The 18,595-nt window shown below is 41.1% G+C and overlaps 1 protein-coding gene across 3 annotated transcripts in view; it reads left to right on the top strand.

The window, feature by feature from the left end:
- The window catches only part of BMP2K (BMP2 inducible kinase), a 150,941-nt gene that overhangs the window by 92,889 nt on the left and 39,457 nt on the right, over positions 1–18,595 (top strand). For all 3 annotated transcript variants that reach the window (XR_011378386.1, XM_008267688.4, XM_002716997.5), the window contains exons 9-13: positions 565–644; positions 6,336–6,496; positions 11,646–11,851; positions 12,748–12,846; positions 13,433–13,617. Coding sequence is in view for 2 of the 3 variants with exons in the window: in XM_008267688.4 (XP_008265910.1) it covers positions 565–644; positions 6,336–6,496; positions 11,646–11,851; positions 12,748–12,846; positions 13,433–13,617 (731 nt within the window). In the remaining variant the exon portion in view is untranslated. The remainder of the gene's footprint in view (positions 1–564; positions 645–6,335; positions 6,497–11,645; positions 11,852–12,747; positions 12,847–13,432; positions 13,618–18,595) is intronic.

Genomic DNA, 18,595 nt, shown 5'->3' with positions numbered 1-18,595 from the left:
TTATTTTTGAGTCCATAGCATATATATGAAATATTTTCTCTGTTAAAACTGAAAGTTACACAGTTCTAACATCCTAATAATGATAGTAGCTTTTGCGTTATTTGCCATTTGACTGGCTCTTTAGTTTTTTTATTCAGTGTTTGGAGTACCTGCTGTGACCCAGACATTGGGCGTAAACCAATGAGTAAGGCCTTCCATCATCTGTGCTAGGGAAATTATCTATAATATTTAGAAAAGCACTTTATGCCTTGTGTTTGCTTCTTTTGCCAAGGTTCAGTGTAGTCGGTGATTTACAAGTGTAATACACTCTTTTTAACCAAGATTTACCCATTCATAAAGTGTATGAAGTGATATTCTACTTATTTTCCAAGGATTTCCATGAAAAATGAAAGTGACATTTGTGTAATATGTAGTGTTACTATCAAATTAGATCTGGCAAATATAAATCAATTATTTGTAAGAATCTATTGTGAAAGTAGTGCTTTTATAAATTTTTTTAAAGCTTTCTGCAATTCAAATAGAAACTAAAATGAAAAGTTCGCTCTCACTTTTTTTCCTCCCAAGAATTCTCCTATTCCTTCAGCTCTTCCTGAACCGATGACTGCTAGTGAAGCCGCTGCTAGGAAAAGCCAAATAAAAGCCAGGTAGGCCGAGCTATGCTGACATTGCAAAGGCATTTCTGAAAAAAAGGTGATGCTTCTTGTTTTAATCCTAGCAGTGTCATTAGTTCAATATCATCATCCACAAAAAATGCTGTGTGGCTTATTTCATGTGGTTTAGTTTTGATGGCAGATGTGAAAGAAACTTTTTTAAATGAATTTTTATGAGTTTGTAGGTTTAACATCAGTCCCATTTGAACTGCTCACTCTCAGCAACAAGGAAGTGATTGTTTCCTGGTGACGGTATAGTGGATCTTTATGGGGGGGTTGGCCTTTTCAGCATATGGCAACTTAAATTTAGGAAATTTTGTTTCACAGCTAATACGCTTATTTTTTAAATTTAAGGAAGAGAAATTAGTTATTACAGACAACTAGAATATGTATTTTGCAGTTTGTAACAACTAGTATAAGTGTAGTTCAGAATGTTCGTGGAAAATTGAATAAAAAGGCTTATTTTGGTACAAAAATATTGAATTTCATAATAGTATTTTCTTTTTTTAGATTTATTTGTTTATTTGAGAGGTAGAGTTACAGAGAGAGGGAGAGACATAGAGAGAGGTCTTTCATTCATTGGTTCGCTCTCCAAATGGGCGTAGCAGCCGGAGCTGAGCCAATCCGAAACCAGCAGCCAGGAACAACTTCTGGGTCTCCCATGTGGGTTCAGGGGCCCAAGCCCCTGGACCTTCTTCCACTGCTTTCCCAGGCCATAGCAGAGAGCTGGTTCAGAAGAGGAGCAGGCAGGACTGGAACCGATGCCCATATGGGATGCAGGCACTGCAGGCAGAGGCTTAGCCATTGCACTGGCCCATACAGTGTTTTAGTAACATGTATTTCCCATGAACTTTTTGAAAAGCTCTCATTTATGGGATTTAAAAGCTTTTTGTATCATAAAAAACTTACCTTTTAATTCCATTACCCATGAACTTTTAAAAGCACCTTTGTATTTTTGAAGACTGGTTAAGAAATATTTTAAAATATTTTCATAGTTTATTGCATTATTAGCTTTAAAATATATTATGTAGGCTCAGAGGCTGAGACCTGATATGTTAATGATTGATCTTTTTCCTTTTTTAAAAACTGTACCAGTTGATAAGGAGGACTGTATTGTAGATATTAGGTATAATTTTTGTGTTTGGGAAGATTCCTCTGTCATAGCTATTTGGTATTATATCTTTCTTATGCAGTGTTTTATTTGACATAAAAGACAAAAAAATGTACTTGTCATATACCTTTAATGTGCAAGATATAGCTACTGGAAATTCAAAGAAAAAGAAGCAGTGCACATTCCAGTTGGCAAGTAGATGTTAAAGCTTGACAGACTTGAGGCAGCTTCTGAGGGTGAGGAGGAGGGCAGGGCGGAGCAGAGAGGAGGGAGCACAGGAAAGGCTTCAGTGGAGCAGCCCGCTGGGCTCTTCCTCGACGGATGACTCATCGCTGGGAAGGCTGGGCCCTGCGCTCTAGCAGGAAGGCCATCCGGGTAGCAGCGTGGCCCTTGTGCGTCAGCAAGGCTGGAGCACAAGAGGACACAGGTGCGAGGAGTTGGGGGTGAAGCCTGGGAAACAGGTGAGTGCCCGTCAGGAGCTGCTCTACTAATAAATGATGTCCTGCTGAGAAGTTTGTACTTCTGATCAATTCTTTTTTTCACTTGGTAGTTTGATGTGTTGTAATTGATCTGTTATTTAGAAATTGTTAAGATATCCTTTGTGAATGACTTCCTTTTACAAAGAATATGGGGGGGCTGCAGTAGCGCAGTGGGTAAGCTGCTACCTGCAATGGGTAGCAGTTTGTGGCCTGGCTGGCAGCTCCACTTCTGATCCAGCTCCCTGTTAATGCCCCTGAGAAGGCAGCGGCCCAGAAGCTTGGACCCCTGCCACCCATGTGAGAGACCTGGATGGAGTTCTAGGCTCTTGGCTTCTGTGTGGCTCAGTCCTGGAGATTGTAGCCATTTGGGGAATGAACCAGCAGATGGAAGATCTCCCTCTCTCTTCCCCTCTCTGTAACTCTGCCTTTCAAATTAATTAATAATTATTAAATAGATAAACAAAAAGAATAGGAAATCACTCTAGAAATATCTACATTCACTTGAATTTCAAATGCTATCTTGAGGAGGAGACAAAGGAGTGAAGCTGCATCTGACTCCCAGGACTCCAGCGTGGTCATCAGTCTTCCTCACCTATGTCACAGCTTTAATTAGCAACTGCTGTTACAGTTGAGGGCTAATTATGAATTATTATAGCTCTTGTCAGTTAGGTTTTATTATGATGTGTTTTTAAATGAATTTATTAATAATTAAATTTTTAACAAAGAAGTTATAGATTAAAAAAAACATGAATCAACTGAGCAAGAATGATTTGAATGTCTTTTCACCATGACACAAGTTATAGTTATACAGTTACAAGCAGATGGAATAGTACAATTAAAATTCACACTACTGGGGTTGAGTGTTTACCCTAGCAGTTAAGATACCAGGTAAGGTGTCCGTGTCCCACATCAGAATGCCAGGATTTGAATTCTGGTTGTGGCTCTTGACTTTTGCTTCCTGCTTATGCAGACCCTGAGAGGCAGTGGTGATGGCTGAAGTAACTGAGTTCTTGCTACCCTCGTGTTAGATCTGGATTGACTTTCTGGATCATGGTATCAGTCTGGCCCAGCCTTGGCATTTGCAGAATAAAAACCAGCAGATAGGAGCTCTCTCTTATTTTCACTTTCTCTCTTTGTTTCTCTCTCATATTAAAGAAAAATAAAAAAATCAGTGCTTATTTATATATGTCAAATATATTATGTATATTTAAAAATAAAATTCCTTTTTGCATATTGGTAATATAGATTTACTCTTTATTAGTATCAATGAAGAACGTGGAAAAATTTAAATGTGTGCAAAATTTAATATCCGCAGATTGTTAGGTGTCTCTTCATGTAAAAGGCATGGTGGGGACTGGGTCTGTCAGCAGCTGGTTGCATCATGCATGTTTCCCGAGCTCTTACGGATGTTGTCTGCCCGCTGTGCGTCGTCTGCGCCACGTCGGTGCTTCTCACCAGGCCCTTCACCATCTCACACTGTATCCGCCCTGGGACTCTGAAGCCTTTGTACTTGCCTGGCAGATGTCTTGGGGATCTCTCTCCTTGCACAGGAAACCAGTGCAGAGTTTGACAGGAGAAAAGTCTCCGTTTTAGGAAGGCTGTTGGGGTAATAGTGAGGAAGCGGAGGAAACTGCTCTGGGACTGTTGTAGGCAGATGAGGCAGCGCAGCAGTGCACATGCAGTAAGTACGTGCTTCTCTTCATTTCTGTCAGTTTTATGTCTTCTCTCTGCCTAACCTGTCAAGGTCTTGTCTTCCTCTTCCTTCACAGATCATGATCTGATGAAATCATAATTATTTAAAATTTTTAATCTGCAGTTCTACCTGAAGCCTTCTTTAGCCATTAGGTTAAAGGTGGAAGTAGTCCTCTGAAATTCTTGACAGCACTAGTTTGACACCTGTTATTTCCCATCTTATATTTTGTGAAATTTTCACCATTCTCTACTGTTTCCTTAGGTGTATTGTAAACTCTTGGAAGACATTGTTGTGCAGTGTTTTACTGGGAATCAGTAATTATATACAGAGACTGGTACAGTGGAAAATAAGTTGGAGACATTAGATTGAATACTTTCTGCAGACTTTTTATTTTTTTAGAAGATTTATTTATTTATTTGAAAGAGTTACAGAGAGAGAAAGAGAGAGAGAGAGAAAGAAAGGTGTTCCATCCACTGGTTCACTCCCCAAACGGCTGCAGCGGCTGGAGCTGGGCCTTTACAAAGCCAAGAACCAGGAGACTCCTCAGGGTCTCCCATGCAGGTACAGGGACTCAAGTGCTTGGGCCATCCTCCACTGCTTTCCCAGGCCACAGCAGAGAGCTGTATCGGAAGTGGAGCAGCCAGGACTTGAACCGGCACCTGTATGGGATGCTGGCACTGCAGGTGGTGGCCTTACCTGCGAGGCCACAGTGCCAGCCCCTCTGCAGACTTTCAAAATGCTATTCAGAGCGTTTGCTGTTCTCATGTGTGTTGTTTTAAGTTTAGATCAGAAACAAGTCAAAGTCAAGGGTGACCTACACTAGCCACTTGCTAAAGAATGCAGAGTTAAACAGAGAGAGTGCATAAATAAATTACTTGAACTGAGAGGGGTACAGCATTGATTGGACTTAGTGCCATGGCCTGTAGTTTGAATTGAGTAAATACTTGATTATCATTAAAATGAGATAAAATTGATTACATGTATACACATACACACATGTATATATGATCAGTTTTCATACGATTTGTACCATATCCTTCTTACCTAAAAGGTGTCACATTTAGAAAATAGCACATACACATGTAATGTATTTTTTGTATCATTTCCCCAACTTCTTGAAAAGATAGTTGTTAACAGGGCTCCCTCTTGTGGTTCCTGAAGAGGTTAGGAAAGAACTTTAGATTCTGGCAGTGGGCTTTTTCATAATGTAGCAGATGTGTGCATGAAATAATCACGTGTCTAAAAGTTAAAGTATTAAGTCACTTGAAAATGTGGTGAGGGAACTTAGTAAATCTTGCTGGAAAGTGAACATTTGACCCTACTCAAAAATATTTGAGTTTTTTACTGACTTTATAGAAAGCAAAGTTGATGGATAGGAATGTTTAGATTTTACATGACTTTTTTTTTCTGAAAAAGAAAGGCAAATATCTCAGTCTTCTAAGACTTATTTACTGTTTCTTGCTTTTACAAATGTGTTTAATACTTGACCACCCACATCTGGTGCCTATGCTAAGTCCTAGTTGGCAGGATTTCATGTAATTTCCATTTGGTGTTTCAAGTAAAGCAAATTTGAAAATACAAGAGGTTGAATATGAGCAGGTAGCACTTACTGCTAAAATTTTTGACTCCTTTTGTTTTAAAATCCCTGAGGTGCATTCTTTTCTTTTTATTTAAGTCTCAACCAGTAGAGATTATTTTCTTATTTTTTTTGTTTTTATTTCTCTGACTAGTTCAAAGAGTTGGCTGTCAGTTTTGTTCAAATCCTTATGAGAAGGTATCTGTCTGTTCCCCTTCAGTCTCATTTCATCTCGTTAAAAGTATTCTTTCTCTGGCACCTTCAGTGACAGATTGTCAATGGCAGTGTACCATCTTAAAGGAAAATTAGTTTTCTTTCCTTTCTTCCTTAAATATTTAGTTTTTAATAAGATTTGTTTATTTGAAAGGCAGAGTTGGGGGGAGATTAAAAGAGAAAGAGAGAGGTCTTCCATCTGCTGGTTCACTCCCTAAATGGCCACAGTGGCTGGAGCTGGGCTAGCCTGAAGCCAGGAGCTAGAAGCTTCATCCATGTCTCCCACCTGGGTGCAGGGGCCCAAGCACTTGGGCCATCTTTTGCTGCTTTCCCAGGTATATTAGCAGGGAGCTGGATTGGAAGTGGAGCAGCTGGGACTAGAACTGGCATCCATATGGGATGCTGGCATCGCAGGTGGGGGCTTTACCTGCTATGCCACAGTATTGGTCCCAAATATGTAATTCTTGAGAGTGGCACTTGGAAGGAAGCCAAGAAGACTAATGTGATGTTCAGTAATAATTGGATCAATTGAAATACTAGTAGAGGTTATTGAACAAATGGTATGTTAAAAATAATCCAAATATTTGAAATGAATTGTATTCTTGTCTTATAGAATAACAGATACCATTGGACCAACAGAAACCTCAATTGCACCTAGACAAAGACCAAAGGCCAACTCCGCTACTGCCACTCCCAGCGTGCTGACCATTCAAAGTTCAGCAACACCTGTTAAAGTCCCAGTTCCTGGTGAATTCGATAACCACAGACCAAAAGGTAATACAGTCCTGCAAACTCTATTCCCTTTATAGTGAACATAGAAAAACCTTATATAGTTTCATTTGTTAGGGCTATAAATTACTGGCAAACTTATGATACAAAGCGTTAAGACACTTTATCGTGATGCCTCATAAACCTGTTTCCCTAAAGTTGTAGGCAAAGGAAAGTTACTGTCAATACAAAGGTATAATAGAAAAACTCAGCTTGTTTTGATTCTATAGATGCCACTTTATTCTTAGAGCCATTAGCTAGTAGATCTTGAGGGTTGTAGAAAATTGTGTTGCACTGGAAAAATTCAAGTTGAAACTGTAGCTGTAGAAGGTGATATGTGAAAGAGTCTGTCTTGAACCATGTGCACATTTACAACATAAAAACCTTATCTTCTCATTTGATTTTGAGAAAAGTTATTTTTCTAATCTAAAATGTCTTTTAAGTGTTATGGCACAGTATGGTACTTACTTCTTAATATTCTAGAGGAAACTTGATTCTCTCAAGGATCTGGCAGTATAATCTGAAGATCCCTTTCAAGGAAATCTCGATTTGTACTTTATTTTGTGACAAATCTTTCTTGTTTTAATATTGAAATGTTTTCATTTAGGTTATGGCAATGGTTAAGAGTCCACACTTTGAGTCTCATCAGTGTGGTTTGAGAAAATTTCCTCCGTTTTTCAGTGATATACCTTACAAAACTACTAGTCTCTCTCTTATAGGATTGTAGAGAGGGGTAAATGATAGCTTAATGTAGTGCCTGATGGATCATAAGCCCTTCAGGATTTTAACTATTAGCTACTGAAGTATATGGTCAGGGAAGATAATGTGTATTTTATCTGGCATATTGCTACATTACATATGTAGTAATCAGGTATGCCTGTTTGAAGGGTATTCCATGGAAAAGAGAACAATAGAATTTCAAGTAATTTGTGTTTAATTCCCGTTTTACCATTTCCAACCTCACTTTTCTCTTCTGTATAATGAAAGTAATTTTTTTTTTCTGTTCTGAGGAGTAAATGGCAAAGTGTCTGGCATCTAGAAAATTCTGTCTCAAGTACCTATTCAGTGTTAGTTTCTCTGTTTCTGCCTTTTGGATTGGGGGTTCTTGTACTTTTTTGTATCAGTGCCTCCCAACCAAAAACCACCAGGAAATACACTTGTAGTTGAATGTGTTAGGTTTATAATTCCCAGACTATGGGGGTCTTTTGGAGTATCTCGGTAAGATGGAAATTGAAAAGGCTTGCTAAAGGATTTGGGCTTGAGTAACTTGAGGGTGGCTTTACGGAAACTGGGTTTTGCTCTGTATTGGATATTAGCAGAAATGGGGGCATGATAGGATCAGGTATCTGAATAAACCTTAACTTGAAGGAGGGAGGCTAAGGGTTCTAATGTAAAGAAGCAGTATTTAGGCACGTGAGGTAAGGCAGGGGATGCTGGATCATTTCTGTGGTTTGGCCAGTGTTCATGATTTTGTCTGTATTCAGACAGAGTTATGGAGTGGTCTTGACTCTTGGCATTCAGAGTGGTCTTGTCTGAGGTTGGTTCTGTGTGAAACTGCTCAGCAAGAGTGCCCCAGGCCTAGCCATGAGTGACAGGCCTGTTCCTGTGTCAGGGCTGCTTGCTCTTTTCTTTTTCTTACGTGGTTCCAGCTTAAGTTGGAAAAATTATACTCCCTCCCCCGCCTTGTATTTTTAACATCTCTCTCCTTTCCCTTTGAGTTAACCAGCAGCCAGAAGTGTACACCCTCCTAGCCCTCTTTCGTATATATATTTTTTTAATTTTAAGATTCATTTGTTTGAAAGAGTTGGAAAGAGAGACAGAGAGAGAGAGAGAGGGAGAGAACAGAGAGAGATCTTCAATCCACTGGTTCACTCAACAGATGGCCACAAGGTCTGGGTCCTGGCAGCCAGGAGTCTAGAATTCCATCCGAATCTCTCATGTGAGTGGCAGGGTCCAAGCATTTGGGCCATCTTCCCCTGCTTTCCCAGGTGCATTAGCAGAGAGCTGGATTGAAAGCAAAGCTGCTGTGACTAGAACCTATGCTCTCAGAAATGCCGGCATTGGAAGCAGTGGCGTCAAACCGCTGCACCACCACACTGGTCCTTCATTTTCTTGCATGTATCTATACAGATAGGAATAATTGTGGTTGTCTTTAACATAAGTCATTCCTATTCTACTTTTTTGCAACTTGATTTTTTTTTTTTTTTTGCTTAGTATATTTTGGAAAGCTTTGATTAGCAGAGCATATAGATCAACTGTGTAGTTTTAGTAGATCTTTATACTGTGAATATATCTATGTAACTAGGTTTTTCTGATATTTGCTATTATTAATAGTGTTGTCATGAACATTTAAAAAAAGATTTGAAAGAGAAAAAGAGAGAGGGAAAGAGAAAGATGGATAGCTAGGTCTTCCATCTACTGGTTCACTCTCTCATTGGCTGTAATGGTTGGGGCTGGGCCATGCCTGAAGCCCGAAACTAGGAACTCCATCCGTGTCTCTCACATAGGTGGCAAGGGCCCAAGTCTTTAGGCCATCTTATGTTGCCATCTCAGGCGCGTTAGTAGGGAGCTGGATAGGAAGCTGGGCAACTGAGATTTGAATGGGTACTCATATAGTATGCCATAGTCACAGGCAGTGGCTTGACCCGCGCCTCAATGTTCCTGAAGCCAGGAGCCAGGAGTTCCACCCAGGTTTCACATATGGGTGGCAGAAAACCAAGAGCTTGAGCCATCATCTGCTTCCTGTGATGCCAGCATCCCATATGGTCACTGGTTTGAGCCCCAGCTGCTCTACTTCCAATCCAGTCCCTGGTAATGTGTCTGGGAAAGCAGTGGAAGATGACCCAGATACTTGGGACCCTGCTACCTATGTGGGAGATCCAGATAAAGCTCCTGGCTCCAGGCTTCAGCCTCGCCCAGCCCTGGCCATTGTGGCCACTTTGGGAGTGAACTAGCAGATGGACGATCTCTCTGTGTCTCTTCCTCTCTCCTTCTGTAACTCTGCCTTTCAAATAAAGTAAGTCTTAAAAAAATGAGGTCTATATTAGATCAAGCCTAATTTTGTATTTAGATTTCTGTTCTTACTTATTTTTATTTGATCTTTTGGTGAATTCATTTCTTGGGCTTAGAGTTATCATTTACAAAAGGGAGAATAATAATATGGATAATTGTGATGTATTTGAAAGCATTCTTTTATGTGAAATTGCTGTGATGTTGATTGAGGGTGTTCTGGTGCTCTTTGGTTATGGCTTGAGCTCTCTCCTTTGCCTGGTGACACTAAAGCAAAGTCAGAGTTGGTTAGGTGAGGTGTAGGGCTCATCAGTCATAACTTGGTACTGCTGTGCTGGAGGTGGGGCTCTGGCAGTGAACATTGCTCGGCTAGACATCAAGACCCTGAGTAGTAAGTGGATAATCAGGGAATGACCTGACTCTTTCACACTTAAATATCAAGTTATGTCTGTGTGGTACAATTGTTATTTTCATTTTCTTCCTTGTATTTTTATAAATATTTCTGAGAATAATTAAAATGGGCATGTATCCTTTTTTTATATATATAATTAGAAATAGTTATGGGACCTGTGCTGTGTTGTAGGAGGTTAAGGCTCTGCCTGTGGCGCCAGCATCCCATATGGGTGCCAGTTTGAGTCCCAGCTGCTCTGCTTCTGATCCAACTCCCTGCTGATGGCCTTGGAAAGCAGCAGAAGATGGCCTGAATGTTTGGGCCCCTGCACCCATGTGAGAGACTCAGAAGAAGCTCCTGGCTCCTGGCTCTGGATTGGCCCAGCTCTATAGCCATTGTAGCCATTCAGGGAGTGAACCAGCAGATGGAAGATCTCTTTCTCTCTCTTACTCTCTCTGTAACTCTACCTTTCAAATAAATAAAATAAATATATTTAAAAAATAGTTATAAAACTTTTCTTAGAGCTATTAGTACTTAGGCCTGGGGAGATTTGAAACTGTTGATATCAATGACAAAGTTCCTTCTCTTTCTCTTTGCACAGTTCATCCACTTCTCCCTTCACCCCTAATATGGAGTAGTTGTATTTTAAATTAGGAATAGTTTTGGAAGACTATAGAGATTATACTGTATTTAGTCTCATCTTTTCTGATGTTTATATCTTTGTAACTAATTTAAAAAGTTTATTGGATTTTCCAAGAGTAACAAGTGGATTCTAAATATCCATTTAAGAGATTGTGTTAATGGACTCATTGTAGTGTGCGTTTTATTGAGAATCTGTTACATAGAAGATTCTTTGGGTCTAAAGAGTAAGGCATCCCCTCAAGGACTTGGGTCCCATTTCTGCAATAGCTTTTCCATTAAAATGTGTAAGATGGAATGAAATGTAATATATAAAATAGAAGCATTAGATGAGGGACAAAGGAAGAGAGATTGAGCTAAACTTTAAAGGATAATAACATTTCAGTAGGTGGGAAATGGCAGTCTAACTTGAGAAAATCATATTAGCAAAGACACCTACTCATAATATGATATAGTTGAACACAGAATATGACATGACTGGTGTGTTCTTGAGGAAAGCATGAAACATGCAATTTTTCTAAGATTTTCATTTGTTCAGAATTGTAGATGACATAATTAAGTTCCCTGAGTATTTAGAATTACAGTAAATAACACCTTTAGACTTACATGCTGATGGAAGTTGCTCTGTTATAAGGTATGTACACCTTAGTTAAATTATTATTATTATTATTATTATTATTATTATTATTTTTTTGACAGGCAGAGTGGATAGTGAGAGAGAGAGACAGAGAGAAAGGTCTTCCTTTTGCCGTTGGTTCACCCTCCAATGGCCACCACGGCTGGCGCACTGCGGCCGGCGCGCTGCGCTGATCCGATGGCAGGAGCCAGGTGCTTCTCCTGGTCTCCCATGGGGTGCAGGGCCCAAGCACTTGGGCCATCCTCCACTGCCTTCCCTGGCCACAGCAGAGAGCTGGCCTGGAAGAGGGGCAACTGGGACAGAATCCGGCGCCCCGACCGGGACTAGAACCCGGTGTGCCGGTGCCACTAGGTGGAGGATTAGCCTATTGAGCCACGGCGCCGGCCAGTTAAATTATTATTGAAATGAATTGTTTGAAGTGTAGCCATTTTGTTGAGCTTTTTAATGTGTTGATAGACATTTTTGGAAACCCGTTTTAGGAGCACTAAGACCTGGAAATGGCCCTGAGGTTTTACTGGGCCAGGCCCTGCCTCAGCAGCCTTCGCAGCCGCCGCCACAGCAGCACAGAGTCCTTCAGCAACTACAGCAGGGAGACTGGAGGTTACAGCAGCTGCATCTACAGCCACGCGGGGCGCACCAGCAGCCACAGCACCATCAGCTACTTCAGGATGCTTATATGCAGCAGGTAATGTTTTTATTGTTCTTTAAGTAAGGACATTGATGCATCACTTGAATGTCATTAAATCCTCCTCCCCACACCGTGATTCTGGGTACCTTGATCTATGTTCCTGTAAGTATTTTCCCCAGTTTGCTAATTATTATGGACTATGTATTAGTTTTTTGTTTGGTGAGATACCTAAAGAGTACTCTGTTAAACAAATGGACATTGCAGTTGATGACAAGTAGTATCTGTTTTAGGTTGCATTTTGAGTTCACAGACTAATGATAATATTGTTAGAAAGGTAGTATTAGGCTTCTCTGAAGTGATATTATCTTATGGTTTTTATTAAAATTTTTTCTTTTATAAGGGCAAAGAACAGCATTTAGAATTTTGAGGGACATAGGAAAAAGATGAACTGACGTTCTGTTCTGTTACCTCAGCAGAACTATTTGTGATTTCCTTTAAAAAGTTTTAAATTGACCTATGGTAACCTCTACTTTTGATTGATAGACTCAGAGAGCAGGTAGTAAGTGGTGCCATGGGGTGGACGAGGACTTCATTGAGGAGGAGCTGGAGAGAAGTGGGGATTTACCGTGCTGGGTTCTGGCCAGAAGTCACTTTAGGGTTCATCATCAGCTAGGAAAAGGAGCCATATATGTTTAGGGTTATCTTTCTTTCAGACATCCTTGAACTGTGCTGAACATAGCTTTCAAGAAATCTCTCTTTTTTTTTTTTGATAATTTTGAAATCAATTTTCATAAGCATATAAAGGAATAGTCACTTACAGGCTGTTTTATATTGGTGAATGACTGCTGATGTTCCAAATAATTGTTATGGTGAAATCAGTGCTTTAAAAAAGGACTCTGGCGGGATAAAGCCATGAGTAACAATGATTGGTTTGGTTTTTTCCCTGCGTCTAGTATCAACATGCAATGCAGCAGCAGCAGATGCTTCAACAACAGTTTTTAATGCATTCAGCCTCTCAGCCGCAGCCTTCTGCATCACAGTATCCTGCGATGGTAAGTGTGAGACGCTTCTCTGAGTATGCATTATAGTAGTGGAGCACACATCAACATTACCCTGATTTAGTCATTTATTTTAGCAAAGCCAGTATTTTCCCAGGAGCCTTAAATTGTGCTGAACAGTGGTACCTGAATATGGACGTTGTAACTGCCTGATCACGTACTTGTGTAGTAGAAGGGGACTGATCTGTTGCCTGCAATCTGTCATAGGTTTCCTCCATTCAGCAGATATCTTTTGAATAGACAAGTTAAAAGTTAAACCCACCAGAAAGTGCGTTTGCTTCAGAGAATAGTTTTTTAAATAGCTACTGCCGTACCAGTGACTCTGCTCTTTCATTTCTTTGTTAAAATATTTAAAGATGGATTTCTGAATCTCATCAGGGGAGCCTAGCTTCACCACTTTTTGAGTAGATTTATTTCTCCTCACGTTGGGTTTCTGGCAGTAGAGCTACTCTGTGAAATTATAAATGGTTTCTGATTTTGTCATCCACGGGGAAAGGAAGGGAAGTGGCACTTGGACTGTGACGCTGCTGATGCCTCCGTGACTTGAGCACTGTTGTGTGTGATGTCTTTCTTGTTTCAGGTGCAGCAATATCAGCAGGCTTTCTTGCAGCAGCAGATGCTGGCTCAGCACCAGCAGTCTCAGCAACAGGCGTCACCCGAGTACCTCACCTCCCCTCAAGAGTTCTCACCAGCCTTAGTCACCTACCCTTCCTCACATCCAGCTCAGCTTGCAACCACAGTGGACTCCTCTTACAGTGCCAGTAGGCAAGTGTTTTTCCTGTGAATGCAAAGTGATGTTGTGGAAGTGGATGCAAATATTCAATGGGGTTATTAAGTGGCTCTTGAATTAATTTATTGCTCATTTTTCCATGGAACTGCCTCTTCCCTCCCCGTAGTTCTTTCGTGTCCTTTTGCATCCCCATCTTCCCTCCCATTCCTGTCAGTTAGTTCTGCTAACTGCTGTTGTGGATAAGGCTTAGCAACATCCAGCTGCATGCATGGCTGAATAAATTTTTGGCTTACATATTTGCATTCTTTGTAATTTAAGTAGAAACAAAAAGTTAACAAGCTGCTTTAGTAGTTTAAAATAAATAATCTTTGTAGACAAGTTTATTTTGTATATAGTATTACTTTAAAATAATTTGCCTATTTACTCATAAAGTTTATATAATTTGGCTTAAACAAGTACAAACTTTCATATAAATAATTTTTTAAACATTTTTTTTATTAATTTGAAGGAGTTACAGAGAGAGGAAGAGAGACAGAGAAATTTTCCATCCTCTGGTTCACTCCCCAAATGGCTGCAGTGGCTGGGGCTGGGCCAGACTGAAGCCAGGAGCCAGGAGCTTCATCTGGGTCTCCCACATAGGTGCAGGGGCCCAAGCACTTGGGCCATCTTCTGCCGCCTTCCCAGACACATTAGCAGGGTACTGGATTGAAAGTGGGGTGACTGAGGCTTAAACTGGCACCCATATGGGATGTCGGCACTGCAGGTGGAAACCCAACTTGTTAGGCCACAGTGACAGCCCCAATATTATACATTTTAAACAAATTAGAGTCACTAAAATATAAACTATGAAGTGCAAGCAGTAATCTCCAAGTTTGAAGAAGAGACATATCTGAAAATGAGCCCCACAGTGATAAGAAACTGGTTTTCCTCATTAAAAATAGGATATTCTCAATATTCTTTAGTTTAATATATCCGTGAGACTGTTGTACTAGTTAGAAATCTGCTTGTCAGGAGACAGGATTTTTGCACAGCCTTGTGAGTGAACCGTTTTGTAAAACAGATCTAACGAGGCAAGTATTGCCGACCCAGTCATACCAGGCACAGTGACTTGGCTAAGGCACTCCCCAAATTCCTGACCTAATGAAAGTGTGTAAGAAAGTAAGTGTTTTAAAAATTACTTATTTGAGAGGCAGAAGCTCCCCACCCACTGATTCACTTCTCAGATACCTGCACTGGCTGGGACTGGGCTGGGTTGAAACTGGGAGCCAGGAACTCAGTCCAGGTCTCCCACTTGGGTGACCTGGGCCCAGCTACTTGAGCCATCACTGCTGCTTCCCAGGGTCTGTGTCAGCAGGAAGCTGGAGTCTGGATCTGTAGCTGGGCATTGAACCCAGGTAGTCTGATATGCAATGCTGGGTCACAACTGGTGCTCTGAGTACTAGGCCAGACACCTGCCCCTATTGCCTAAAACTCCTAAGTTTCAGGATAATTAGTTATCATCAGTGGATTCAACAGGACAGTTATAAGAACTAAGATCATTTATGCATATAGGACATTATTTTAACTGTTACTGAAATAAAATGCAGTATTATTCTTCAGTTGTTTTATTAATGGTAAGTAACACAGTGGAAGAGTAGAAATTTTAGTGGATCCTTGGGAAAGAAAAGGATGTATTTATTTTAACCAATAAAATGACCCTCTGTTTCTAAGAATGACATGGGTTCTTAACACCTACTCATCCCTATACACAGAGACAGACATTTAACTTGTTTTCATCTTCAACTCATTTAGTCGTTAGCACTAACATTTGCTTGCAGAGAGCTCTTTTTAAATTGTTTGAGAAGATACTGTACTTAACATATGAGTGTAATCTGACATCAAGTTGGTTTAGTAATATTAATGAAGTAGTATTGAGGCACCAAATGCTGCTGGAGCAGAGTTTTTTGTAGGAAGTTCTACATTGCTACCCTCCTATGGCCTAGTCTGTAAATATTTCTACCCTTCAAACCATCACCCCTTTCCTGCTCCATCCTCCCCATCCTGCAGTAACATAACTTTACAGTAGCGGGCCGGCGCCGCGGCTCACTAGGCTAATCCTCCGCATTGCGGCGCCGGCACACCGGGTTCTAGTCGCGGTCGGGGCACCAGATTCTGTCCTGGTTGCCCCTCTTCCAGGCCAGCTCTCTGCTGTGGCCAGGGAGTGCAGTGGAGGATGGCCCAAGTGCTTGGGCCCTGCACCCCATGGGAGACCCGGATAAGTACCTGGCTCCTGCCATCGGATCAGTGCGGTGCGCCGGCCGCAGCGCGCGGGTGGCGGCGGCCATTGGAGGGTGAACCAATGGCAAAAGAAGACCTTTCTCTCTGTCTCTCTTTCTCTCACTGTCCACTCTGCCTGTCAAAAAAAAAAAAATTAAAAAAAAAAATAACTTTACAGTAGCAGAATAAAACAAATATCCAGCCGGGGAATGCAAGATGATTTATTGGTAATCCATTTTTTAAAAAAAAATAGTAGTCATATAGAAATTAGGAAAAAATGTGTATCTGATATACCAGACTTGTGGTCTCATGAACAGTGTCACTAGAAGTGAGAGTAGGGTAGGAAGTGCTATAGTAATTCACATGAGTAGGCATCTGCACCTTACATGCTTGTTTGCCTCAGATCTTTGGATACCCAACTTTTCTTTATGACAGATTAGAGTCGAGATAGTGCATTTGCTATGGAACACTAACACGGATTTTGTCATAAAGGATTCCCTGTTCATTACTCCATTATTATCAGAAACACAACTTTGCTTCCAGAAGATGATAGTCTTTTAGAATATGAAGTGTACTTAAGTGTATATATGCTGTACCAGTTTAATATCTTTTTTTTTAAGATTTATTTATTTGAAAGAGTTACACACAGAGAGAGAAAGAGAAGTCTTCAATCAGATGGTTCACTCCCCAATTGGCTGCAATGGCCAGAGCTGTGCCGATCTGAAGATCTGAAGCCAGGAGCTTCTTCTGGGTCTCCCACATGGGTGCAGGGGCCCAAGCACTTAGGCCATCTTCTACTGCTTTCCCAGGCCATAGCAGAGAGCTGGATCAGAAGAAGAGCAGCTGTGACTAGAACCAGCACCCATATGGGATGCCGGCGCTTCAGGCCAGGGCATTAACCCACTGAGCCACAGTGGGTTATCTTTTGTACTCTCCCACTACATATACTAGGTTTTTTTTTTTTTTTTTTTTGGGACAGGCAGAGTTAGACAGTGAGAGAGAGAGACAAAGAGAAAGGTCTTCCTTCCGTTGGTTCACACCCCAAATGGCTGCTACGGCTGGTGCACTGTGGCTGGCACGCTGCGCCTATCTGAAGCCAGGAGCCAGGTGCTTCCTTCTGGTCTCCCATGTGGGTGCAGGGCCCAAGCATTTGGGCCATCCTCCACTGCCTTCTCGGGCCACAGCAGAGAGCTAGACTGGAAGAGGAGCAACTGGGACAGAATCCGGAGCCCCAACCAAGACTAGAACCCGGGGTGCCGGGGTGCCGGTGCTGCAGGTGGAGGATTAGCCTAGTGAGCGGAGGCGCTGGCCCATATACTAGGTTTAAGTGGTGTTTTGATGCTAATTAGTATCAAAAGTAAAAGAGAACACTCATTTAATGAATAAAACAGTCTCATTTATATGCTAAACTGAACATTGAGTAGACTATCCCATTTTTAAGTGAGGGAAATTCTTCCATTTTTAACCAGAGGAATTAATTTTGGGTATGTCTTTTCTAGGATTTATTAAGATTACTGCTTGTAATTTTTAAGTTTATTTGTTTGAAAGGCTGAGCAACACAGTGAAAAAGAAAAGAGAGAGATGGAGAGGGAGAAGGAGAGGAAGAAGGAGAGAGAGAAATTCATCTTCCATCTGTTTGTTCGTGTCCTTCCTTCTCAATGCCCATGATAGCTGGGGCTGCAGGCTGAAGCTAGGGGTCAGGAACTCCATCCAAGTCTCCCACTGGGTGGCAGAGAGGGTCCCAAGCACTTGAGCCATCAGCTGCTGCCTCTGAGAGTGTGCATTAGCAGGAAGTTGAATCAGAAGCAGAATAGTCTGTACTGAAACTGGCGCTCTGATAATAGGATATAGACCTCCCAAGTGCCGATGTAACCTCTCTACCACAATGCCCTCTGAGAACTGGTATTTCAGAGTTTATGTTTTAGTGATTCTAGTTCTTTGAAGTCTATGTCATGTTTTCCTTTTATTATTTATAATAGTGCTATTAATTTATTAAGAAAGTGCTGTGTAGGTAGAGCAAAAATTGCAAGTAGAGTAGGAAATGATAAAGATGGGAATAGGTTTCACCGTTTGAAGGGAGGAGTGTCAGAGAACTGTGCACATATTTTCATTCCTGTTTAAACTGTATCCATTGGAATACAGTCTTCCAAGAAGAATCCATAAATTCATTCCATGCATGGGAGGAGGGTGATTTCAATAGGGAATCAGCCATTTCTGTGTGAGGTTGTTGGCAGACAGGAGTAGGAATGCCCGTCTCTTTGGAGTTTTCCCCTTTCTGATCTGTGGTTTGAGGACTCTGAAAGTCTGTAAAGATAGTTTCGCAATGAGAGATGGAGTTGTGTCACGTGAAGGCTGGCTTACTTACCCCTGGCAATTAATACATTCTTAAATGAGTGGTAAACAGAATTTTATTTCTTATGAGGGTATCTAAGTTCTATTTACTCAGCAAGTCCATCTACGTTTAGGTAAATTGCTGTGTGGATTTTCTTCTGTTAGACTCTGGCCTTCAGTAAATATTTAAACGTTCTATTCTTGGCTCAGGTATACTGAGGCTTCTTGGACTAAGGAATTCTATGGACATTTACTCCCTTCTAAGACCTATATGGTGGCAATGGCAGTGAACTGCCATTGAGAAAGTGAATTTAATGGGATGAATCAAGGCTTGCACAGCTGAGATACTCCCTCCACTGTCACTGTTAGCGGCTCTGGAACTTGACAGCTTTGTTATATTGCTTCATTCCCAGGCTATGTTTCTAG

This window comes from Oryctolagus cuniculus, chromosome 8 (genome assembly GCF_964237555.1).
Source record: "Oryctolagus cuniculus chromosome 8, mOryCun1.1, whole genome shotgun sequence".
In the NCBI taxonomy this organism is placed as follows: Eukaryota; Metazoa; Chordata; class Mammalia; order Lagomorpha; family Leporidae; genus Oryctolagus; species Oryctolagus cuniculus.
Note: the sequence above shows the minus strand (reverse complement) of the source record. Positions and strands in the feature narration are given on the sequence as shown.